Below are 25,906 nucleotides of genomic sequence, written 5' to 3'. Positions count from 1 at the left end.
GTACTTTGCAGGCAGTTCATCGTGAAATCATTTCATGTATTCAGTTCATAATGGAAATTGAAATAGGGAAATTTAATGCAACTTTTTCAAAACTCAGTAAGCAAATAAATAAAGAGAAGAAACTCCTTAGCATGGGTAAAACCCAGGGACTTATAAAAGAACACGAGGTACTGTATAAAAACGCTATCCTCAACTTCTCTGCTTGGTGACTGTATTGTATATCCTTCTGCATTTTATCATTTAATTTTCTTTCTAACTGCAGACTGTTCCTTCACTGCACGAAGCAGGCTTTCAGAGTGTCACCTCCTTGCCAATAGAATGCTATATTTTTTCAATTTATACCTTACTTTATAATTATCTCTTACAGATGGTTTTATTTTTAATCCTTAATTACTCAAAATGTAATAATTGAAAAAACAAACTTGATGTGCACTGTAGCTCCCATTCAATGTAGTAGTTGCATGGCTAAGGTCCTATTCATAGAGCTGACTCTACCAATAATGGTTGTACAGAAGCCCCCGTTTAACTCCTTGTTTGTATTGCACACAAACTAGTCACATGACTTTAAGTGGTACTTTATGGTTCATAGGCCTGTGCTAGTCCTCTTCCCAGGGGTAAATTTCACACAGTGTGTAATAAACTTTGGTTTACATTTAACATTTTTACTCATGTCTCTTTCTCAGTCATCTCTTCTTTAATTTTCTTTTCACCTTAGGTGAACCTAGCCATCACTGTATTCCCCAAGATCTGCCCATATTTATTTCTTACAGGGATTCTAGGTGTGAACTCCTGGCCTCGGTAAAGTCAATATGAGTTTTGCCATTAACCTTAACTGGGTCAGGATTTCACCCAAGGTGTTTTTATGTGAGGAAAAACAGCACACACTGCATATACAAGCATAAAGAGAAACAAGCATGTATACCAGATGCATTCTATTCCTCTCATATTGGCCAAGAGAGTAGAGTGTCATTTCTTTCATTCAGAGTAGCAGCCGTGTTAGTCTGTATCCGCAAAAAGAAGAACAGGAGTACTTGTGGCACCTTAGAGACTAACAAATTTATTAGAGCATAAGCTTTCGTGGACTACAGCCCACTTCTTCGGATGCATATAGAATGGAACATATATTGAGGAGATATATATACACACATACAGAGAGCATAAACAGGTGGGAGTCGTCTTACCAAAGTAGTTGCTTCTTACAGAGGAGAGAGAGTGATGGAGAATATTTTGGGAAAATGTCTCAGTCCAGCTGTCACTGAAGTCAATGTGAGATTTGCTATTGACTTCAGTGGAAGCAGAATTGGTAGCTAAAATTGGAATAAAGAAGAAAAGACCCATGTAAGACAGGAAAAATTTCACATTGCAAAGATATTAAGTGAGGAAGTATTGGTCTGTTGGTTAGAGCTGGGGACTGCAAGTCAGGGCTCCTGGTTTCTGTTCTTGGCTCTGGTTAGAATATGATCAGGTAATCATTTCGGCCCAGATTTTAAAAAATATATAGGCACCTAACTTCTATTAATTTCAGTGGGGGTTAAGTGCTCGAATACCTTTAAAAATCTGGTCTTTAACCCTTTTGTACCTTTATTCAGGTGTAAAATTGGGGCTAACACTTGCCTGCGTCAGAGGGATTTTGTGAGAGTTAATTTATGTTTTCAAAGTGGTTTGAGAGCCTCAGTTGAAAGTGCATTTACATGACAAAAGAACACTAAATATAACAATGTATGAAAATAACCACATTGTTATAATTTATCATATGCTTGTTTCTTCATTTAGGCTTTTTTTTCCCCTGAAGGCAGCCTGGGGGAATTAAACAGCTGCCTACAAGTTCTTAAAGCAATGTGTGAAAGACTGACTGCAGAAGAAACTCACCTGGAAACAAAGACAGTAATTGCAGAGTGTGAACAAAAGCAAGAAGAACTTCAAAAATGTGCGGCAGATGCTTACGTAACTCTGCTGTCCCATGTTGGCGGTGGCCAGGCATCTAAACAAGGGTGAGAATTTTGCGGGACAATGTATCCTAGCTTCATAAAACTGAGACATCTAGATCATCCTTCTGTTGTTGCAGGATTGTAACCTGGAGTATATTTTCTCGTGTAATTGTTCTTTTAAAATATTTTAATGAACTAGTCTATGTCATGTTAGATTAATCTTTGGCAGAGTTGCAGGGTTTGTTTTTGTCTTTTGATATATACTGCATGATTGCAATGTTTTTTCTTTGTATTCACTAGTTGTTGCTGTTATTATTAAGCTGAAATTTCTTTTAAACCTTAGGGGCTCTATACTTGCTCCTGAGAATGGAGAAAAGAAAACATCTTCCCAATCAGTTGATATACTTTCAACTCAGAAGGTATGGAATTCAGATCATAGACTCATCGGATTAGAAGGGACTGCAAGGGTCATCTACTCTGCACCCCTGCCAAGATGCAGTATTTGTTGTGTCTAACCCATCCAAGACAGATGGCTAAAGACATACCATTAGCAAATATTGGTTTATCGAGAGTGGATCACGGGCAAATGGAGAGCAATTATTATGTTTGTCTATATCACAGTGGGACTCAAGCACTCCAGTCAAAGCTCAGGTCCCATTTTGCTCACAATGTACAAATTCTTATTAAAAAGAAAGTCTCTGCCCCAGAGAACTTACCGTCTAGTTCCTCTCTCTGAGTGGAAGTCATTCCTGTGAAAAGGGCCAGCTCAAGGCCCACTTAAGTTCTCAAAATAGGACTCAAGTCCTTATACTGCCCTTCTTGACGGGGTGAATTTCAGCCTCTAGCACTGGAGGAAACACACTTAGAATACTACATTCAGTTTTGGGCCCCTCAGTAGCCAAAAGATGTGAACAAAAATAGGAGGGGATATAGAGATGAAAAATGCTGCAGGGGTTCACTTCTAAGGAAATATTAAACTAAAAGAATATGTACAGCTTTATTAAACAATTGCTAATATCGAGGGATACAACTGTTTACCGTGAGTGGAATGCCATAGAGGAAGAGGTCTTGTTTAGAGTGTGGTCCAAGAGGATGACAATCCATGTGACCCGAGAGGTACATAGGCAGCACAGTATTCATCAGCAAGACATCCAAAAACATGCTGGTGACCTACACAAAGAGTTCATCTTGAGTCTCCATTGTATTAGCACCAATGGCTGAGGATATAGAGGAAACGTCTGTTAAGGTAGCTGTGGTTGCAGTCTGCACTACTGTGATGAGAAAGCTCTCTCATGCTGCGCTACAAATACTGTCCATTGTATAGTGATGGAATCCTCTGCTTTGCTGATGGCTCAAGCGCCATGTGTATAGTCCATGGAAAGACGTGTATTTCATAATTTTATTATTTTTCTTAATAATCTAGTTTAAATGAATCTTATGTTCATAAACTGAGCTGCTTCTCTCAGAAGTTGGGTGTGTTTTGCATGAAGAAGTGATTGTTTCTTTCTGCAGTGTATGTATGTCTTCTGATCTTTGTTGAATGCGTAGATATAAGGTAATGCAGGTATCAACATAACTGATTTTTACATTTGATTAGGCATCAGGACCAGTTTCAGATGTAATTTTGGAATCAGACGTGAAACAACAGAATGGTGAAAGCTGTACAAAAAAGTTTGAGAAAGACAGTGATTTGCCCATAGAGACTTTATTAGAGAGGTAATTTTTAAATGGCAAAATACGCACATTGAGAGATAATACTATACTAAAAAGTTACAAGTAAATAGGAAATTTCATATATCTGGACTATTTTTGCTATGCTGAATTCTGTTCTCTACATATTCTTCTAAATTTTGTTTAACTATCTATTTATCTTACTATACAGTCACTCACAGTAGTATGTAAATGTAAATTAGATCTTTATAACAAGGAAACTAGTGGATTTAGTGATTTTTCTGCTTTTCTCTCTTCCTTAGTTAGAGGAAGCTTTGCTTTTGGGGGTGTGTATGTGCCTGAATAGGATGAAGCCAAACATTCTGGGCCAAATTTCCAGAAATTCATTGTTTTTACACACAAAAGACCCATGTTTGAGCCTGAAATCAGACATTTGCACACACAAATCAGGTAGCTAGGAGAGCAATTACTCCATTTTAAACACAAATGCTTATTCATGTAAAATTTGGAATTTAGGTAAAAAAACCAATTACATGAGCAAATTGCTGAACTTACTTTAATTGCCAATAAAGTAATGACAATTAAAGTAATTGTTCAGCAAGTTACAACCCCAATTATTTTTCCTTTCCTGTCTTCTATTAAAGTAAAATGGATACGGTCTAAGAACTATTGCATCTTTTCCTAGCTTTGATACACAGAGGAGTAATCTCGAACTTCATTTACAAAGAATCAGAGATGAAGTAGAGTCTCCTTTTACTGATGAAATAAAAGACACCTCATGCCTTCAGAATAAGCTGCTAGATCTACAGGTAAATATCGATCATTTTGAAGAATATGTTGCTTGTCTACAATTTGTATGATATGTTAGGAAGAGGGGGTTAAATTACTCTCTTTTGAGGCACTCTCTTTCGAGGTACTGAGCATAGTGCTGAGGGGTAATGCATGTCCCCAACTGCTGCTGGCTTCAGTGGGAGTTGAGGACATTCAGCAGTCATAGGAAGGCTCAGCTCTTTGCGAGATTGAGGCCTTACACGACAGTGGAGTTGTGCCGGTGTAGCTGAGAGGAGAGTTTGGACCATTGTGTGCAAAATTACTCCAGCACTATTGTAGTTTAAGAGGATCTGAATTGTTTGTAAACAGCTATTATAAACATTATTTTGTTATCCTCTAAATTTACTACACACAAAAAACTATCTTAAAAGAACATTGAAGTTGCAAAGTCAACTGTTCCTCCATATTATACTCCTGGGGGAACTCTGCAACCAAAAATTTAAAATTCTGTGCACAATATTTTAAAATTCTGCAAAATTCTGCATATTTTATTTGTCAAAATAACACAATATAATCACACCAGCTTCAATTATTTTTGGTCATTTATTTCAAAATATCTGTTAGCAAGTATGTCTGGAACAATACAGACAACAAAAAAGATTCAGGAAATGTTTTTTGACAAATAGATTCTTTATTGGGCATATTAATACAGAACTCTGAGTAATAATTCATTTAAACTACAATACAAAACCGTATTTCCTGTGCCCCTCAGAAGCAGTGCAAAGGCTTGGGGGAGTCAGGGGTAATGGAGGAGCTGAGGGAGAGGGAAGTAAATTGCTGGGAAGGAGCCTGGGTGTGAACTTTGAGGGTTGTTGGGTATGGGTGGGAAAAGTATGGAACAGGTTTTTTGGGGTGGGCCAGGGAGGGATTGTTAGGAAGCTTCGCCCATGCAGACCCTGGCTGACCCCTAGCTTCTCCCATTCAGTGAGGAACATCTGCTCCTGTCCCCATGTGTCCCTCCACCCCCACTCAGACATCCACTCCCCCCCCATCATGTGGCCCTGCAGCCCCTCCCCCTGGGCAGGCTCATTCTTTTCCCTAGCTGGCTGGGAGCTGCTGCTCTGTGCTAGCACCACATCGCCCTCTGGTGGGCAAAAGGCAGAACTGCAGCAACATTTGAGCAGAAGCTTTTTTCTGTGCAAAAAAAAATAAAAAATATGTGTGGCTCATTAATTATGTGCGCACACAGTAGTGCAGAATTCCCCCAGGAGCAATATTACTCTTCCTCTCTGATGCCTGGGCCCTAAAATGGGGCCACTAAGAGCACAGGAGAGTTTCCTTGCTCTCAGTTCCACTTGGCGCCACACTTGTCCCCGTCAACCAGGAGGATCAGTTGCAGGGAAAATCCTATTCAGCCCCTGCACCCTGGGCTGGAGCATTTTCAGTCACTCTCTGAGCATGGCACATGCACAGTCCAAATACATCTAGGAGCTGTGAGGGTGTGAAACATACTCACTACAGACAAAATCTTCTGAGAATTTAGGTGCTGAACTACAACAAGTCTCTACTGAATATGTGAAAACCAAGCTAGTTCAAAGGATTATAAATTGGCCAAATTTGGGTGAATTTTCAAAGGGATGGTAAAAGACACATCTGACCCTCCTGTAAAATTTCAAATCCTTGCTACAAAGCATGGAGGCACTGGAGCTTCTCAGTGAAATGGGTGTAAGAATTTTTGTAAACATGGGTAGAACTATATAATTTTTTCCCTAATCTTGTTCTGAAAAATGGCTGAAACTTAAAAAACAAAAATCAAACAAACAACAAAAAAGCCTGAGGCACGTGACATGGAAAATTCACAATTTTTATAATAACACCTCTAAAGGTAATTTTCAAAATTGACCAGTCTGTTTGCACAATATGATGCCTTTTGAGTTAATTAAATATATGTATCTTCTTTTAGGTCATAGAGAATAAAGCTAATTCTTGTTGGACACAGTTTGAAATTATTGCATCTAAGTTAGAAAATCTTATGGATGACAAAGGGAAGCCTGTTATCTCTGAAACACAAAACAGACTTAACAGAGAGTGGAGTGAACTTCAGGTTATTCTAAATGCCAGGTATAAAATATCATTGTACTTTGTGTTATTTGAGAAATAGTATGTCATCATACAATTAAATAATGTATTGTATAGTATATATTTTGCATTGTAAGGCATAGTTAGGATTGTATGTTCTGCTCAAACCTTTACATTTTCCAATTTAAACACACAAATTTAACATGATCTTAATGTATTTTTATGGAGTATCATATGCTATATATTAGCGATTCTCAAACTGTGGGTCGGGACCCCAAAGTGGGTCATAACCCCATTTTAATGGGTTCGCTAGGGCCAGCATTAGACTTGCTGGGACCCAGGGCTGAAGCCTAAGCTTCACCTCCACCTTGGGTAATGGGGCTCGGGCTGCAGCCCCCTCTCTCTCCACCCGGAGCAGCAGGGCTTGATCTGCGGCCCCCTTTCCCCTCACCCAGGGTGGCAGGGCTCGGGCTCCGACCCCCCCCCCCAGGGGTCATGTAGTAACTTTATTGTCAGAAGGGGGGTTGCGGTGCAATGAAGTTTGAGAATCCCTGCTATATATGCTTCATATAATGTACCATAGGCAATTAGAGATACTTACACTAAGAACCATAATAAACAAATCTATATTTTATAAGAACATAAGAATGGCCATACTGGGTCAGACCAAAGGTCCATCTAGCCCAGTATCCTGTTTTCTGACAGTGGCCAATGCCAGGTGCCCCACAGGGAATGAACAGAATAGGTAATCACTTTGTTGGGGGAGGGATAGCTCAGTGGTTTGCGCATTGGCTTGCTAAACCCAGGGTTGTGAGTTCAGTCCTTGAGGGGGCCACTTAGGGATCTGGGGCAAAATCAGTACTTGGCCCTGCTAGTGAAGGCAGGGGGCTGGACTCAATGACCTTTCAAGGTCCATTCTAGGAAATAGGATATCACAATAAGGGAAAAAACAAAAAAAAGTGATCCATTCCCAGGTTCTGGCAAACAGAGGCTAAGGACTCCATCCTGGCTAATAACCATTGATGGACCTATCTTCCATGAACTTATCTAATTGTTTTTTTAACCCTGTTATAGATTTGGCCCTCACAACATCTTCTGGCAAGGAGTTCCACAGGTTGTGCGTTGTGTGAAAAAATACTTCCACTTTATAAGACCACTTTATAGTATCCTCAAGTTTTCTAGTACAATTTTTTTCAATCTTTGAGTTAAAATCTTTGGAATTGGGCCTGCTCCTATTTAAGTCTGTGGTAAAACTTCTGTTAACATCAGTGAATTGCTCCCAAAGTCTTTTAACAAATTTTTGATTTACAGTAAAATTGTGCTTTTTGCCCTGAAATATGTGCAGGATCTTTTCTTGCCAGCTTCTCCTGTTCATGTTTATTTACCTTTCCTCTAGAATGAAGTCTTTAAAGGTTGCTTTGGAAGTTGTTTCGCCAATAGAAAATGAATTCATTCTTCTATGTGACTCAGACGAGCGACTCCACAGAAAGGACATTCAGCAATTTACTCTGACAAATATTGGTCTCATTTATGGAGAACTGAAGGTAAGGAAAAACACAGAGGGCTCATCTCAGTTTTCAAATGTGAGTACAAGGTGAAACTCTGCAAAAATAGGTATTTGTACATGCAAGAGCTGGCTAACTGCATGGGACTTCTCACTCAGAGATTTGGGAATAGTTTCCAGTAGCCTGAGTTTTTTTAACCCTTCTGACCTTTAACAGCATGCTGCCTGCTTCTTTCTGAATAACATTGCTATACAACAGTCATACCCAAGAGTACACCAATGGTACCCATTCAAAATGGAGTCACAAATAGTCCTTGCTCATAATTGTCTTTTTCTCATCCAAAATGGCATTGGTCCCAATCTAGCTGTTTAGTATCAGGCTTTCTGAGTTGAGGAAGCGCCTGCTGCTGCAAGCATGATCAGTAGCCTTTTCTGTGGATCTTACCATCCAAAACCAGCTCCCCAAAGATTCTTAGAGTCAACCTATTATGTGGTGTAATTCAGATTGCAGAATATTTCCGTAGACTATTATTACAACCCTGAGAAGTTCCCCCTGCTGGACACTCACCAGGCTGCAGTATGTTGGGTCCCACAAGACCTCTGCTTCCTAAAGCTGAGCAGAGTTTAGATACTGTCTCTCTGGCGCTGGACTTCTGGGCAGACACTCTGGGTGCAGACCCTATGTCTGACCTCCTTCTTGGCAGTGGGGACCATACAGTCCAATTGCCTAGGCTCTGAAACTGACTCCAGTTGTCTCAAGCTCTTGAGGTAGCTGCTGCATGCCCCCAGAGGTCCACCAAAGCTGTGGACCCTCTGTTTTACTGTTTTGTTCTTCAGGGAGTGCATGATACTGTAACCAAGTAACAGACTCTGCAGCGGGATTTCTCAGCACACCCGCATTTTATTTTTAGAGAAAGTATGAGACTCCCCGCGTAGGGCTGCCAACTTTGTAATATATAAAAACTGGACACTCCATCAGAAGTGTCAGAACCTCCCCTGCCCCTTTCCCCTGAGGCCCTGCCCCTGCCCCACCCTGTCCCCCCAAACCCCACTCCTGCCTCTTTCCCTGAGGCCCTGCCCCTACCCCACCCCTTCCTCCTGAGGTCCCACCCCCGTTCATTCCTCTTTCCCCTTCCCCCTGTCAGTCGCTGCTCTTTCCCTCTCCCCCGCTCCCTGTGGGTCGGGAGGGACTCACCTGCAGAGCACGCAGTGCAACCGGGAGCCCATCGCCATTACAACTTTTTTTAGCTGATTGGCTGGGCCTAGGGCTCATTTTTTTCCAGCTATATGTTTTGCTTGGAATATGAGATACAATTTCTATTTCACTTTGCTAACCTTGCTGTGGTTCTCTCAATTTCAGAACGTCCAGAGCTGTATAGTAAATGAGATTGAATTATGCAAACAACTGGAAAACCTAGACAGCTCAAGAGGAGATGAATTTAACGTAATAGATTTGCAAGCAGCACGCGAGATTATGCTTAAATATAAGAGGCAGTTTGAAGACCTGAATCATAAAATGCAGGTCAGTGAAATGGTCCTCAAAGAACTGGAAGCTTTTTTGGCCTCATTGAGAAGAGTTAAACTTTCTATTGAGCATGCAACGGACTCTTCAATTTCTGACAAACCTGCGGTGCAAGGAAACACATCAAAAGAAGCCGTGCAGGAAGAAATTTCTCTGATGAAAGAAAAGGCTAAATGTTTGGATGAGCGCTTGCAGATGGTTGATATCTGCTTGGAAGATGCTGAATGTGGGGGAAAGACTTGCTGTGAAAAACTCATTGCGGCTTTATCTGAAAAGGCAAACAAGGCTTTTGCCCATCTAAGTAAGCAGGAGCTCATCCAAGAAAATGAGTTACAGGAGATTTTTTCCACAAGAAATAATGAACTCTTAAAAAATATTCAAGATCTACACGATAAGATTAATAAAATAGGCTTGAAGGACCCAACAATTCCTGCTGTTCAACAAAGGTGAGTGTGTTTATTGGAGCTTTTTTAGATCCTCACTTAATAATTTCAGTAAGTTCTGTTGGTCTGGTCTCTATGGCTCCAATACAGCAAAGCACATAAACTTGTGTGTAACTTTAAGCATCAGCGTAGTCCCATTGAAGTCAACTGATTGTCATGTTGGATCAGGGACGGCTTTGTTTAAAAAGTCTTCTCCATGATATTGCTTCTTTAACCCCATGCTACTACACTTTGTTTGCTTGAGGGAGTTGGGAGGGTTGAGTCATTAGCTATAATGACCACCTCTGGTAGCAGTGAGGTTGCAGTTTACAAATGCTGCCAAGTAAAGTTATACAATATATTGCTAAATGGTGATACATACATTGTAGAAACTTTGTGTGTCAAAAGTCAGTGCATATCACACTGACTGAGAATTTTTCTAAAATGATCCGCATCTCCTCCTGTTAACTTATGGCATTTATATATTTGAGGTGGGTCTCTGCTCCCCTTCAGGAAAATTCATTCACCGTGTATCACACAGGGATTCGATACATTTTGATCAATACTAATTTATATCCATTGCTTTATTCATGAAATCCATACATTGCCATGCTTTTAATTGAATAGGGCACCTGAACTGAGATTTTAAATTGGCCAGAGTGACACTCAGTTGAAGGCACTGTAGTTAGCTACATTAGTATAGAGCCTGTGAAATTTTGGATTAGATCCTCAGATGGTGTAAATTGTTACAGCTCCACTGAAGAACTGAGCCAGATTACACCAGCTGAGGATCTGACCCTTCTACAATTAAAGCTAAGGCCAGCTTTCTGTTTAAAGCTCGTCTTTTCTAAATGTTCTGAAATCTACAGGGTTACTTGGATTGCCTTGAAATTTGGAGTGCCTCAGGGGTCACCGGCACTAGGCATAAGCAGACTGGGTCTATGTCTCCGCTACAGCCTACGTTGGGAAAACTTAGGTCGCTCAGGGATGTGAATATTCCACCCCCCTGAGCGACATATGTTACACCGACATAAGTTATGCCACTTGCAGAGGTGGGTTTTTTTATGCTGTTGGGAGAGCTCTCTTCCGTCGCCATAGAGTGTCTTCACCAGATGTGCTGCAGTGGTGCAGCTGTATCGGTACAGCTGTGCCACTGCAATGAGGTGCATGTAGACCTACCCTAAGCAACTGCTTAGCACCCTGAATGGGTCAAAGGGGCCCCCTATTACTAGTATGTGTTGTGTGGGAGGCACCCAAAATATTCCTGTTTAGGGTCTCCAATGAACTAGCACCAGTACTTCATGGGGTTCTGCTAGTGACCCAAATTTGGGGCCATTTCACCAAGGGGGTCCTGAGATACAGCTCCCGGAAAAAAACATCTTTTTTTAAAGTTGACAGATTCTTGCAAAGCTATTTTGGGTCATAGATGGATCAAACAAGGGCTCTGATCATCGCACAAGGGTGTCCAGTGCTCAAGGGTCACCCCAAGAGAGGGCATGCCACCCACCCGCCCTTTGGGGAGAAATCAAATTAAAAGGTTATTTCAAAAAAGATTTTGCTTCTCCAGTTTGGCTTGTCACAAGCATCCTGCACTAATTCTCGTGTCAAATTGATGATGCTGAGCATGCGGGGACAGAGGAATTACCGGGATTGTTAGCCTGCAGAGTTTCACACTAGCTGCAGACCTCAAGGGATGAGTAGTAGTCCTTTGAACCTGACCCGCCTCACTAGCATCAGTTGGAGTCCCATCTTGGGCTGAAATATGGAAAAGTTGGGAGGCTATTGCTGAAATCCGTCACTGCTGGAGGGTGGGAGAATGTAATCAAAGTAACTTTTTTTTTATTTAGATATGTAAATGATTGCTGACAGGGGAGGGGCATTTTGTATCTTGTATTCTGGGGGTGTGCAGAAGGAGAGAGACACACCAGTCTTCTCTCACATACTTAAAGTTACTGTAACAACCATATAATAAAATTGTTCAAGTTTTGGGACATAGCCCATGGGTGAGATTTCTCCCACCAGCCCTGTTAGTAACTACATATGGCTAACATCTCAAAGCACGACCATTATCCCCATTCCACTATAACAAAATGTACAGGAGTGGGAGGAGCACTGAAGAATCACATAGCAATTGTGTGGCCTCCTGGAGAGACAGGGCTATTCGTAGCTTTGCCACTGGCCCGTTGAGTGACTTGGGCAAGTCACTTTACTCTCTGCGTCTTGGTTTCCTGTCTGTAAAATGAAGGTAATGATGAAAAGTTTGTTGAATTCTGCTGAGGGAAAGCACTGTATAAAAGCTAGGTCTTTTGATTATTTCCTACCCACAGTAGCAAACATCAACTGTACACGTAGGTGAGACCTACAACTATCTAAATGATCACTCCTGCCAACAAACATTTATCTTTCGCTTTAAAAAAAGTAGGAAATTAAATGGCAAAAAACTGTTTTAATGCAGAGTTAAGGCTGCCTGGTGATAGCTCTTGCCCTTCAGAATGTGGAGTTCAGCGTAATTCACACATCTGAAAACCAGAAACTGCAGAGTTAAGGTAAACAACCACACAACCTTAACTTTGCCCTCTTTGAGCCATGCCCCACACCACACCACACTCACACTCTGCCCTTTTCACTGTAATGGACAGAGTAATGTACTTTCACTGTAATGTATTTGCCCTAGGCTCAAACACTGAGCCTACACATGCCCTCGACAGACTTACCAACTTTAACAATCACTTCATACCCTTTTATAAACCCTCCACACTTGCACACAGAATATACCTAAACCTTTACTTTCCCTTACCCATGGTTAAATCCACAGACTGCTTTCATATTCCACCTCGCTACTGACATTACCCACAGCAAGAAGCCCCAGTGCCCTGCTACTGAGACAACCTATGTGATTCTGTATTGAAATGATGTAGACTGGCACATCAAGGTCCACATGCACCTTTTTCCTTTGATAACAAATATGGTGGGGGACTCAGACTCAGTTCTCAAATCAAATCACAGCTTCTCCAACCTACTCCAACTTATTCTTCTACCCTCCAATACAACTACACCTAACAGAGGGAATGTAACTGGAGTGCATGCAGATAATCCCCAGTGGCTATTGACAGCTCCAGTGGGGCAGAGTTAAGGTTGCATAGGCATTTATCTTAACTCTGTATTTTCTGCTTTTCAGAAGTTTGAGTTAATGCTGAACTTGAGATTCTGGAAGGGCAGGCGCTATCACTGGGCAACCTTAACTCTGCATTAATAAAGTTCTTTCCCATTTAATGTTAGGTTAGTCAATGTATGCCATTCATGATAAACTTTCAAAGAAACCTCATACTTACATTTGGAAAAAAACATCTCTGATCTGTTTTAATATAGGGCTATATTTTATTTCTTTTCTAATAAAGGATAAAATCATTAACTGAATTGGAACAGGAATTGGATTGCTATGCCATTGAAATGAAATCCATACGAGAAATTGCTAACAAGTTTCTACAGATTGAAGAGACAAAAGGAGAAGAAGCAGATGAACAGTGCACAGTTACAGAAAGGTTGTGGGAGGATACAAAACTGTCACTTGCTGAATGGTAAGGAGAAAGAATGAAAATTTTAAGCAGGTCATATGAGTAATAATATCTCTTATAAAATCAAATGGAAAAAGGGCCTTAAACAGAGATACTTGAAATAATATACTGAGAAAAAAAAGAAAACATTGCTGTTGTAGTACTAGAACTAGGCAAAAATTCACATTTTAAAAACATATATTATTATTGCAATCCTGTAACCCTATCATATATCAAGCTAAGTATGGAACATGGTGAGTACTTGGATGAGGGAACTCTTAAGAAACACCTAGCTCCTGATGGAAGTGATGGTGAGTCAAGAGATGACACTTCCCTCAAAGTCTCTATTTAACTAGTGCTCCAGTATGAGGAAAGGGGGAATGCACCACAGAAGGTCTGAACATTTAGATGAGATACCAGACTGAGATCCTAAACAGTAAGGGTGGTATTTCAAAGCTGCCTACAGGATTTAGATGCCACATCCAAATCCACAAGGCAGCTTTGAAAATGCCACCCTAAAGGTCCTGTGGCAGTTACTGTAAATTAATCACAATGGCCTGCTCAAATTTCAGTTTGCGTAATTACATTTTGTGTTCTGAGTTCCTCCTACAATTTCAGTTGGAGGTGATATTTTTAATTACTTGCCCTAAACTGTGGTGAAATTTTGCTGTATGTGATTGAATAGCTGATGGGTTTCATCCCACTGGTGGGTGAAATGATCCTTCAGAATGAAAGGTGCAATATAAATGTAAGTTATTAATATTATGTCACTTTTACGTGTGGAAGAGAGGAGGGGTTGAAGCGGTTCCTTTATACATGTATAGTAAATAATTCTGCTTTTTAATAGCCAGGAGCAGTGTGTGAGGGTGTTGGAGCTCCTGAAGCAGTATCAAAGCTGCAAAAATAGTCTGACAAGCATGATCCAGAAACAAGAGAGTGTCCTCTCCCAGCAGACTTCTTACATGGGGAAAAACAATCTGCAGAGGATGATAGCAAAGGTGAGTTCTGTAGAGGTAAAGGGCATAGCTGGAAAGTTTAAATCCAGATCTGATCCTCCCAAAATTGGAGGGAGTTCAGATGTGGGCTGTTGTTCAGCCCATTATAGATGTAGGATCGAGCTGCAAAGTTGAGACTTGGCTCTGGTTTTGGCTCCAAACTATTTCAGAGTATGTGGGTGTTCAGAACCAGGTTTTTGCTTTAGGCCCATTTCTAACTTTGCACAGTAAACTAAGCTCACGTTAAAAGTGTGAGGGTTTTTTTTTTTTAATTTAAATGTCATAAAGAGAGAGGGTGAAATACTGACCACATTGAAGACAATAGCAAACTCCCAGTGACGTCAATGGTATTTCAGCTATGCTATTTTAAAATATCCTCCCAACTTTCCACCATTTTTAGATATTAGGGGCTTTTATTGCACAATTTCTAAATACACAAGCAAAGCAAGTTTAGTTATTTACTAAGAGGACATTTTAAATAGCTGAGATATATAAAGACAAACCCTTTTTAGCACAGTAGACAACATACAATGAACATAATATTAAATGTAATAATTTTGGGCTTCTTGCTTCAGTGAAGTTTCTGGTGTGACTGTTCTCTAACAGAAGATCAAAATTATAACCCTTGCATATCACTCAGATAATCGCTTTCTTTCCTTGCTCAGAGGAATACCTGGAACACCTTGGGTGATATTTTGGGCTGTACCTCTACGGGTGTGTCTACACAGCTGGTGAGAGGGAGCAAGCCTCCCAGCTCGGATTAGTGCTCTAAAAATAGCTGTGTGGGCAGCACTTTGAAGTTGCTGCTGAGGCAGGAGCTGAGGAAGGTGTCCTTGCAGCCATCCCCAGATTTGATAGTGGGGGTGAGGAGGGCATTTGCACTAACAGAACCCAGGATTTCATATTTCTCCCCTTTCTCCTGCTGGCTCACACGCAGTATGGAGGATAAACCCCATCTATGAGAACTATGTCTGGTTTTCTCTAGGTCACATGCTTGTTCATAATCATGTGCCCTATTACATATGGTGTCTGCTAACTGTTAAGTGTTCACAGTAATGTATGCATCAGCTGATACCATTGCAAAGGTTATGACTGATTTAGAGGGAGTAAGTGGTCACTCCCAAGTGGTCCTTGTGGCATTCAACAGACTTTGAAAAATATCTTTTTTGAATGCCAGTGCATGCCTTTCAGCACCATAAATGTTAACTGCATGCATAGAGCAATAATAATGCTTAACTCTTATGCAGCACTTTTCATCAGTAGATCTCTAAGTACTTTACAAAGGAGGTCTGCATCGTTATCCCCATTTTACACATGGGGAAACTGAGGCACAGAGCAGTGATTTGCTCAAAGTCACCCAGCAGGCCAGAGGTAGAGCTGGGAATAGAACCCAGGTCTCCTGAATCCCTGCCTAATGCTTGGTCTATAGGACCACACTTCTTGCCTACAGAGACTTCATAGGTGTAACTGGATAAAGATTAAGGGGACATCGAACCTCAGAATCTCTCAAATAATTCACATTTTCATGGTGCTATTGTTTCTATACTAGAATTATCTTTCTCCACTGGGTCACATGTCCGGTGCTTTAGTTTCCCCTGTTAGGCACACAAACCTATGTAGTTCAGGTAACATCCCATCTCTTGGGGGGGTCTGATTTATTACACTCATGAGATAAGTACAAGCAGTTCCTCCCTGGGCAGCAGGGGGTTCAGGCACTCCATCCTCTATACCCCTTCTGGATTAGTCCTTTCTCTCTTCTCGGAGCAAGTTCTTACAGCCCTCTCTGGGGTCTGTAATCTTTCAGCCCTCTGGCTTGCTACTGCATAGCAACCCCACAGTGGGATTTGCCTGATCCCCAGTCTCTACCAGACCATCCACCAGGCCTAGGCGGCGAGCCTTCTGTCTGGTTTTCTCTAGGTCACATGCTTGTTCATAATCATGTGTCCTAGGACTACAACTTCCAGCTTTAAAGGGCTGGAGCCTATAACAGATGCACCAGGACATGGGTATGCACACAAGTTCCAGTGCGCTGTTACAGTTACTTTCCCATCAAATAGTAGGACAGAAGCTCTGTTCTCATTCTGGGCTGCAAGACCTTCCCTCTTTCTCAGTGGCTGGCTGCATCTATAATATGTCTACACTGCAATGTAAGCCCAGGGTTAGTAGAACTCGAGTTATTGGACCCTGAGTTTGTTAACCTAGGGCTTGAGTGTCTATACCCATTGTAACCTCAGGTTAGGAATTGTTGAACCCTGGGGCTCTCGTGTACACTACATTATGTGGGCCTGAGTCCAACCACCCATATCCCAGACTTCCTAGCATCCACCCAAATTTGGCCGCTGTAGTTCTTTGTTTGTGGTGCAGTGTGGGAAAACTGGACTGTCCCCCAAATTAGACTGTTCAGAGGACAAAGAAAATTGGCCTATGGGATTCTTTTGGCAGACTCCCAGAGCACAAGATTGTACCTACATTGCAGAGCAATAGGGCTTGAACTCTGGGATCTAGCTTGACTCAGGCTCGGAACCTCCATCTCGTGGGGTCCTGGGTCCGAGCCTTGTATGTAAATGGAAGGGGGGTTAGGTTTGAGCCTGAATTCAAACCATGGGATTACATTGCAGTGTAGACATACCCTAAGAGAACATTGTCTGGAGAAAAAAGATAGATCCATTAATGTCAAATTGCCAAACACTAGAGGTCAGTATTTCATTTCTTTCATTTTTAAATATAGTTTATAAATATGCACTAACAAACTGTTTTAGGATTTAAATAAAAAGTTAAATGAATGGCAGTATGCTGTTTAAACCAATGTGAATTTATTTTGGCAATTCCTATTTTTAGGAACACGCAGTGATAAAACTGAGAATCAGAATCACAAATTATATCTCTCAGAACTTGGTGTGAATCAGATTATTGTTATACAGATATTGTTTCATTCGGCATCTGAAACAGTATATGGATGTAATTCACTTTGGATGTCTGTGGATATTAATTTGTTTGAGGCAAATTGTTTGGGTCTCATAAGCCAGAAACGTATTTGTAAACCAATATTCCTATTCCTCATTTAGCAATTTACAGTCTGTATCATGATGTACTTAGAGTGACAGGTGGAATGTTCAGATCAGTAGTACAGACACTGGGATATAATGACAGAGGATGGATTCTTAGTCTCACCGTATTAGATAAAATGGATTATTTTGGGTCATGCTGCTGTGTTTCTAAATTGAAAAGAACAGCATAATAGTTAACACACACACACACAAAAAAACATCTGGTGGATAAACAAGAGTTTTGACCAAATGCAGGACAAATGCTTTCAAATATACATTCTTTCTTTTTCACAGATTGAAGCGGTTAAAGAAGAATTTAATGAGCGCTCTGAAGATGTAGACAAAATAAATCAGATCTGCAAAAACCTCCACTTCCAGATCAATAAAATGAGAAGCTTCGAGGAGCCTCCCTTTCAGAATGAGGCTGACATTATTGTGGACAGATGGCTGGATGTATGTAAAAAGTAAATTATCAGGGAGGTCTTATCTGTTGTGCATTATAGTAATTGATTCTGACTTGTGCATAATATTTAGAATAAATTAAATGCAGAATGTCAAAGACTCTTAAGAGATAAAGTCAAGTGTTTATCAAAGCAAAGCTTAGACTATGTCTTCAACCTCATTGTTTGTGATATATAAGGCTATATATGTCATGGGCACACTCCTACAATGGACAATTCTGGGGCATACAAAAAGGCAATATTTGCTTTTGCTGGTTGGATTTTTAAGCTTTTATGGCAACTTCTGTTGGTTTAGACTTTGGAAACAATATGGAAGATTACTGTGCCTATGCATCTGGTAAGAAATTGAAATATTCGAAAGTGTCAGTCTAAGTAGTTCATTGATGCTGAGATAAAATGGTACTTATTGAGAGTAGATAAAATTTGATTAGCAAGTCATGCTGCTAAACCTGTTTTTAAACTGGAGATAAGCCATTGTGTTTGATATGATATTGCTGAAAGCCATATTTAGTAAGAGATTGAAATGTTTTCTGTGTGACTAGTGCACAATGAAGACATATGAGATTTTTTAGCACCTACTTCCCTTGTTGTTTGTGTGGTTCCATCTAATCTAGTCTTTATCATATTGCCTTTCTGCTAAGAGTCTTACTTTGTTTTCTAAAATTTGTTTTTTATTATAAATCTTGTGGTAGATCAATGAAAAAACTGAAAACTATTGTGATAATTTGGGAAGAGCTCTGGCTTTGTGGGACAAACTTCTTAATTTATTCAGCAAGACTGACACATGGGCAAATACACAACTTAGGAGCATAGAAGAACATCAGCTGACTGAAGAGGAGGTGACACAATTGAAGGTAATTTGACTGAGATAATGTTAGTCAATTAAATACAACAAACTCATTCCAACATGTTAAGGATTTGTAGGATATAAAGGTACATATTGGTTATAAATATCAGTGATACACAGAGAAAGTCTCGAAATTTGTAATTTTCTCTGCAATTTCACTGAATTAATTGTGTACCTCACTAGGATGCAGATCTTGGAAACGTAATGGTTTGTTAATACACTTTGATTTAGTCCTCTTTGAAATGGAACTAAATCAAATAATGGAAGTCAGCAGGGTTCACAGGGACAGTTAGTTTGCAGCAGGTTAGTACAGGGTAGATGTACTACCCCAGCTTGCCAAGAACTAAATGTTTGTGTAGACAAGCCCTGAGTGCATGAGTATGTATAGTGTAAGAGCACCCACAATGTGCTCCAAACATAGAACCTGTGAGAGAAACAGGGATAAGGGTATGAAAGTGTGTGTGTGCGTGCGTGCGTGTGTGTGTGTGTACATATATATGTGTGTATCTGTATATGGCCGTATTTAAATCTATGTTTGACGGGTTGGACCCCTTGAGATGCAACCTGATGTGCTGAGATACCACTGAGCCCGCCTGTTATGCCAGTTTGGGCACCCTTTTTACCTGTCTTGCTGAGTCAAGCTATCCCCAGTTGCAGAACGAAACAGACACTGAGATCAGTTCTGGGAAGGCTCAGCTTAAGGGACTTGCTCTAGCACTCAGGTATCCACCTCCCTTGGGGTGCAGACCCAAAGATATATTATGAAATCCGCCTCCTCCCTCAATGTGGAGGAAGGTATGCACAACTTCCCTTCCCACACACCCCCAGTTAGAAATTACAGAAACAGGTTTAATAATAAATAAAGCAAACTTTATTAACTATAAAAGGCAGATTTTAAGTAGTAAAAGGGGTAACAAACAGAACAAAGCAGATTACTGACCAAATGAAATCAAACATGCAAATTAAGCTAGTTTCACTAAAGAAATTGGTTACGAATAGTATTTTTCAACCTAGATATTGTTGCAGACAGGTTGCAAAGTTTACGTGGTTCAGAGTTCCAGTTATATTCCTTTTCAGACTGGACCTCTGTCTCAGTCTGGACTCCCCACTTTCCTTCCCTTCAGGTGGCTTTTGCAGTCTTTCTTCTTGGGCAGACAGCCATGGAGCCCCATTTGCTTTCCTCCCCACTCTTAAATAAGGCGGGTTTTACATAAGGCGGGAATCCTTTGTTTCCCAGACTTGACACCCCCCCCCCTTCCCATCCAGTGGAAAGTTACAAGAAGTCCCAGGTAATGTTTAATATCAGGTGACAAGACCACTTGACTCTGTAGTATCACAGCATCCATGAGTCAGTGGCAGTATAGAGCGTCCACAGGAAGGCCAAGCTTTTCACAGTCCATTGTCCTCGCTGATGGGCCATGAGCCCTGTCTGGCCTTTCTATTGTTGTACCTGAAGTGTTCGCAGTGGGCGTCACCCAAAATAGCATAGTTGAAATACAGATACATAGTCAATATTGCTAACTTCAGATACAGAAATGATACAGACATATGGATTGCATAATCCCATTCAGTAAATCATATCCTTTCCAATGATACCTTACAAGACCCATCTTGCATAAAGTACATCTCAGTTATATCATATTCATATCATAAGCATATTTTCATAAAGAATGTGGAGTGAAACATCACACTATGTATTGCTATTTTCGTATTTTTATTGTTTATCTTGGAATAGTTTGGAATACCTCAGAGGTGCTCTAAAGTACACCAGCTGGCATCTGTCCCCTAAGAGCCATTTTGTCACCTAGAAACTGTTGAAGCACAGTATGCTATGGCCACACCACTGGCATGCCTCCTTTACTAGGGTTGGGGTGGTTGGTTTAGGAACTATGCGGAGTTCATACCAGCTGTGGATTCCCTTATGTGAGGAAAAACCCTCAGCAGGGGAGATAAAATCAGTTTCCATCACCCATGCATCGCTTCAGCAGTGCAAAAGAGATCAGGCAAGGAAGGAAAACTGATCCAGCGTAGTTATATTAAGTGTAAGACTTCTATAAGTTCCCAGGGAATCTTGGCCAGTTATCCATTTTTTCCTTTACCATGAAAGATCTCTATGTGAATGTTTGTGCAATAAAATTGTTGCAACATATTTAGTATGTAATATTAACCATCATCCTTAATCACAGCTCCATTATAGCAATGCAGTTAAGTATAGCTCATTTAAGTCTATATGTTTCCAAAAAGTTTAGCATGACAGGAGCTAGATTGTGAAGTATTTTACAGCCCATTTAAAAGATGGTTTCCATATACATTATGTGAAAGAAGTTGCACAACTTTCTTGGGTTCTTTATGTTGTTGGCATGAAACTGGAAACTCCTCTTTGTGCAAACTGGAACGGGTGAGTGGACAGAAATGAGTCACTCGCTAAGTAGGTAGAGAAGGGGAATAAAAAGGAATAGTTTGCCCTGAGTGAACGAGGCACATGGATTCATGAGTGTGACATATAGAATGTTTCTCATAGCACCTGTTTCAGAAGTTGAAGCTCACCCAGAGTATTTTAACTTGGACAATCAAATTTTGATAGACTGATCCAATGCCCAAGCCTTCAGTAGGTGTTGGATTGGGCTATTATATACCTGCAAATCCGCATAGATGCAGACAGCATTATGAAATCATCAAATCAACCTAAGGAATTACTCTTAAAATATAATCAGGATTGTAATAATTCTTGATTTAGTCTGTGTCTTCAGAGAGTATTTTAGAGTATGTTTTGACTTGACAATCAAGAATTAAGTACACAATTAAGACTATTTTTCTACAATAGCAACTGTGCTATGGAAAAAATAAAATAATAATTTAGGATTTTCATTTGCACTAGATTGTTATTTTTAACTCCTGGGCTAGATTTTCTTACTGCTGGTACAAAAAATTCTAAGTAATTACATTGTATTTGTGACTGGTCCTGAAATCATTTCACACACAACTCCCATGGAAATCTGAAAGGGAATTTAGCGCACAGGCTCTATGAATTAGTAATATCATCATTGTACTCTAGTAGGAAAATGGAAATTAAATTTGACAGAAAATTATGTAGTTACAGGTATATTGGTGTCCCTCTCCCCCACCCCTTAGACTTCTTTACAGGTCCAAGAGCAAAGCTTAGAGGAATTTGACCGAAAAGTGTCTGAGATAGAGCATCTTCTTCATAACAGTGAGCCTCCATTGGAGTTACAGGTAAGGGGTGACTTATATGGTTAACATGATAGCATTTTTGATAATTGTAATCTAGCCACTAGTGCCCTGTTCACCACAATCATTACTTTTGGTTTGCCTTGACCACAGGGCAAGGGAGATATTTCTGTTGGATATTAGGATCAACATTTAATTTGCCCCTTTTTTGAAGTAAATTGTCTGAACCAAACCAGTATTTTTAAACATTAAGGGCTCAGTCTGTCCTCTGCTGTCCTGGGATCAAACTGTGGCATTTAGGGCATGGGAGGGCTGCGGGCCAGATCCGGCCCGTCAGGGCTTTCAATCCAGCCTGTGGGATTGCCAGTCCCATGGCGCAGTGGGGCTAAGGTAGGCTCCCTGCCTGCCCTGGCCCCACGGCACCATGTCCCTGTGGCCCCTGGGGGGGAGGGGCAGAGGGCTCCGTGCATTGCCCTTGCTTGCAGGCACTGCCCTCCGCAGCTCCAATAGGCTGGGAATGGGGAACTGCAGCCAATGGGAGCTTCGGAGGTGTTACCCACAGATGAGGGCAGCGCGTGGCGGAGCCGCTTGCACCACCCCACCCCCAGGAGCCACTGCCGGACATGCTGGCCACTTCCAGGAGCTGTGCGGGGCCAGGGCAGGCAGGGAGCCTGCCTTAGCTGCACTGCGCACTGCTGCCACCCCGGAGCCGCTTGAGGTAAGCGGTGCTGGGCCGGAGCCTGCACCCTGAACCCCTCCTGCACCCCAACCCCCTGCCCTGAGCCCTCTCCTGCACCCCGCACCCCTCCTGCACCCCAACCCCCTGCGTTGAGCCCCCTGCCGTACCCCACACCCCTCCTGCACCCCAACCCCCTGCCCTGAGCCCCCTGCCATACCCCGCACCCCTCCTGCACCCCAACCCCCTGCCCTGAGCCCCCTCCCATACTCCGCACCCCTTCCTGCACCCCAACTCCCTGCCCTGAACCCCCTGAGCCCCCAACCCCTGCCCTGAGCCCCCTCCTGCACCCCAACCCCTAGCCCTGAGCCCCCTCCTGCACCCCTCACTTCTCCTGCACCCCAACCCCCTGCCTTGAGCCCCCTGCTGTACCCCACACCCCTCCTGCACCCCAACCCCCTGCCTTGAGCCCCCTGCTGTACCCCACACCCCTCCTGCACCCCAACCCCCTGCCTTGAGCCCCCTGCCGTACCCTGCAACCCTCCTGCATCCCAACCCCCTGCCCTGAGCTCCCAACTCGCCTGCCCTGAACCCCCTGCTGCACCCCAACCCCCTGCCCTGAGCCCCCTCCTGCACCCCGCACCCCTCCTGCACATCAACCCCTTGTCCTGAGCCCCTTCCTGCACACCGCACCCCTCCCACATATCCCAAACACCCCAACCCCTGCCCCAGCCCTACATTCATGGCCCTGCATACAATTTCCCCACCCAGATGTGGCTCTTGGGCCAAAAAGTTTGCCCACCCCTGATTTAGGGCCTGATCCAACTTCCTTTATAGCTAATGGATGGATGCCCGTTGATTTCCAGGGGAGGAGGACCAGGCCCTTAGCCACTGCTCCAAGAAGAGGGCATTGCAGAGCCACTTTGCACCAAGGGGGACTCCAGGCAGGCAACAAGCTACTTTACAATGGACTTTAAACATGTCTATTGTATTTACCGTGTTCTTTTCTTGTAGGTTCTATAGTAAGTGAATATAAATGTTTTTGCATTGGTGCATTAATTCCCTAGGTTAAGGACAAAGCCTTCTCCCCATATGGGCACAAATTTCCAAAAATGAGCAGAATCAGTGTGGCGAGTTTATCTAGGGGGTTTACAACCCCTGTGCAATTCAGACTCAACTTCTTGTGTGCCTAAGCTCTCAAGGATGGTGTTTTGGGGTGAGGACATGACCATTGTAAGCCACTCTGTGGGGCAATTTCTGTGGGCCTAGAACAGCTGTGAATGCCATGGAGTGATCCTGTTGCCTTGTAAGCTGATGGGGACTTGTTCTGCTCCCTTTTGTCTCCACCCCCTCCTTGCGGTGTCCTTGGAAGCCTGCAGTAGAGCCATGTAGCGCTCTGGTGGCAATGCTTCTACAGGATCCCTGGGACAGGGCAGAATGTCAGTGTATGGATCAGAGAAGTTTGGCTTCTTATTGTTCCCAGAAGTGGAGAGGAGACTAGTGCCCATGTTCAGCTGAGAGTATTCATGTAGTCAGAAGAATAAACTTTATTCATTTAAAACAGTAGCAGCACTCACTGTAGGATTAGATTTTTTTCTTAAATATCAGAGATAAGAAAAAAAAAGAAAGTACAGTAGTTTAGAATGGAGGAAAATGCAATTAATGTAGAAAGGTTAAGCATAAAAAGGAATAAACTCTTTTGAGCCCCATTTTGTAGGAAACTAGTCCAGTAAAACTTCTTATGCTGCTTGTGCATTTCCAATTTTAAGGTCATCAAGTCATCTGTTGAGAACAAAATGGAGCTAATAAGAAAGCACTTACCGAATAAGATGAGACCCAGTGAACTCAATGGCAATTCAGCAGAGCTAAAAGGAGACCTTGACCTTGCCAAGACACAGATTGGGATGACAGAATCACTTTTAAAAGCTTTATTTCCCTCTGACACTTTAGAGATCTTTACGAAATTAGAGGTACTGTATATCAAATTATGCATCTCCTGTAATTTTGATAACCTTTTCTTTCACGGGGAGCTCTTCATATGTGTTTCTGTCATGTATTTTAAAACGGTTGAAGCTGGTAGAACAATGAAGTAAAGAATTTAGCTTGACTCCCAGTATTTCCCAAAGTTACCCAGAAGAAGGAAAGGCCTGCTTTTTTTGAGTATTACTATAGCTAGCTAATTATACATTTTAGCTACCTGAAATAGTAGTTTGTGTTGGGCTTGGTAACCACGCACCACCCCAAAAGGTATTAAATTCCCAGTGCATATATTGGGCTAGGTCACATCAGGATGTTGGGCTATATTGTAGAGCTGTATCGTTTGCTAGGAGCTGGTGATACAGAGCTAACTATGCTGACTTTATGCCAGGGGGGCATTCCTCTATGCAAGGGAATTCCCACTTGGCTGTTTAAGCCAACTTTCTACCCCGTTTGCACCTCCAGAAGGGACAAAGCAGGGCTAAGGATCTGGCTTCCTGCATCTAGCCTTGCAGGGTCTAGAGATATGAAATTCCATGTTTAGGAGAGAAGTAAAAATTTATTTGGCAGAGGAACGTTTATTTAAAAAAACCAACAACCCTGTGGCTGCTCAGTGGTTTGAAATGTTAGAATAAGTCCCTGTGAGAGGGATTAGTGTGCATAATGCAGGTGAGACAAAGGTGCATGATAAATGCTATTTACTTATGGACCTGCAGTTTGTTATATTGCTATAACCTCCACCTATCTGTTGTGTATGATGCAGAAGTGTGTGTGTGTGTGTGTGTGTGTGTGTGTGTGTGTGTGTGTGTGTGTGTGTGTGTGTGTGTGTGTGTGTGTGTTATAACGCCTGCTCACTGCTTAGTATTTATCCCTGTTCATTAGTTGCATAAATAATGTTAATATATTTTGACATATTTTGAAATGACCCCTTCTTAAAACAATTTAATTTGTCACAAAACAGCTTTGTACAGTGCATGCTGAAACCTTCTCCTTAACCTTAGATGCCTTTTAATATATCACTAACTCTCTTCGTTTTTAATTTGTTAATTTTTTAAATTTAGGAGCTACATCAGAAAATTCTCCAACAAAAACACCATGTGAAATTACTCCAAAAAAAGACAGGTTGTCTGACTCCAGAAGTGGCTGAATTAAAGAAGCAGCTTCAGTGTATCACTGACTTATTTAATACAAAGAAACACATTTTCCAGGATCATTTTATCAGTCTTTTGAACTGTAAGCAAAAATGGGTTTCACTTTTAAAGA

The 25,906-nt window shown here is 41.7% G+C and overlaps 1 protein-coding gene across 17 annotated transcripts in view; it reads left to right on the top strand.

Moving 5' to 3' along the window:
* The window catches only part of SYNE2 (spectrin repeat containing nuclear envelope protein 2), a 284,849-nt gene that overhangs the window by 88,762 nt on the left and 170,181 nt on the right, over positions 1-25,906 (top strand). For 10 of the 17 annotated variants that reach the window (XM_065593763.1, XM_065593771.1, XM_065593770.1 and 7 more), the window contains 15 exons: positions 12-167; positions 1,774-1,991; positions 2,272-2,347; positions 3,526-3,644; positions 4,285-4,408; positions 6,334-6,491; positions 7,846-8,032; positions 9,314-9,921; positions 13,296-13,475; positions 14,299-14,449; positions 17,788-17,946; positions 18,647-18,808; positions 21,934-22,035; positions 24,436-24,636; positions 25,705-25,876. In XM_065593763.1, the coding sequence (XP_065449835.1) occupies positions 12-167; positions 1,774-1,991; positions 2,272-2,347; positions 3,526-3,644; positions 4,285-4,408; positions 6,334-6,491; positions 7,846-8,032; positions 9,314-9,921; positions 13,296-13,475; positions 14,299-14,449; positions 17,788-17,946; positions 18,647-18,808; positions 21,934-22,035; positions 24,436-24,636; positions 25,705-25,876 (2,773 nt within the window). The remainder of the gene's footprint in view (positions 1-11; positions 168-1,773; positions 1,992-2,271; positions 2,348-3,525; positions 3,645-4,284; positions 4,409-6,333; positions 6,492-7,845; positions 8,033-9,313; positions 9,922-13,295; positions 13,476-14,298; positions 14,450-17,787; positions 17,947-18,646; positions 18,809-21,933; positions 22,036-24,435; positions 24,637-25,704; positions 25,877-25,906) is intronic. The other 7 variants (XM_042841305.2, XM_042841304.2, XM_042841297.2 and 4 more) reach the window with 3 other exon arrangements.

Source organism: Chrysemys picta, chromosome 4 (assembly GCF_011386835.1).
Source record: "Chrysemys picta bellii isolate R12L10 chromosome 4, ASM1138683v2, whole genome shotgun sequence".
NCBI lineage: Eukaryota > Metazoa > Chordata > Testudines > Emydidae > Chrysemys > Chrysemys picta.
This window is presented reverse-complemented; position numbering and strand designations above follow the sequence as displayed.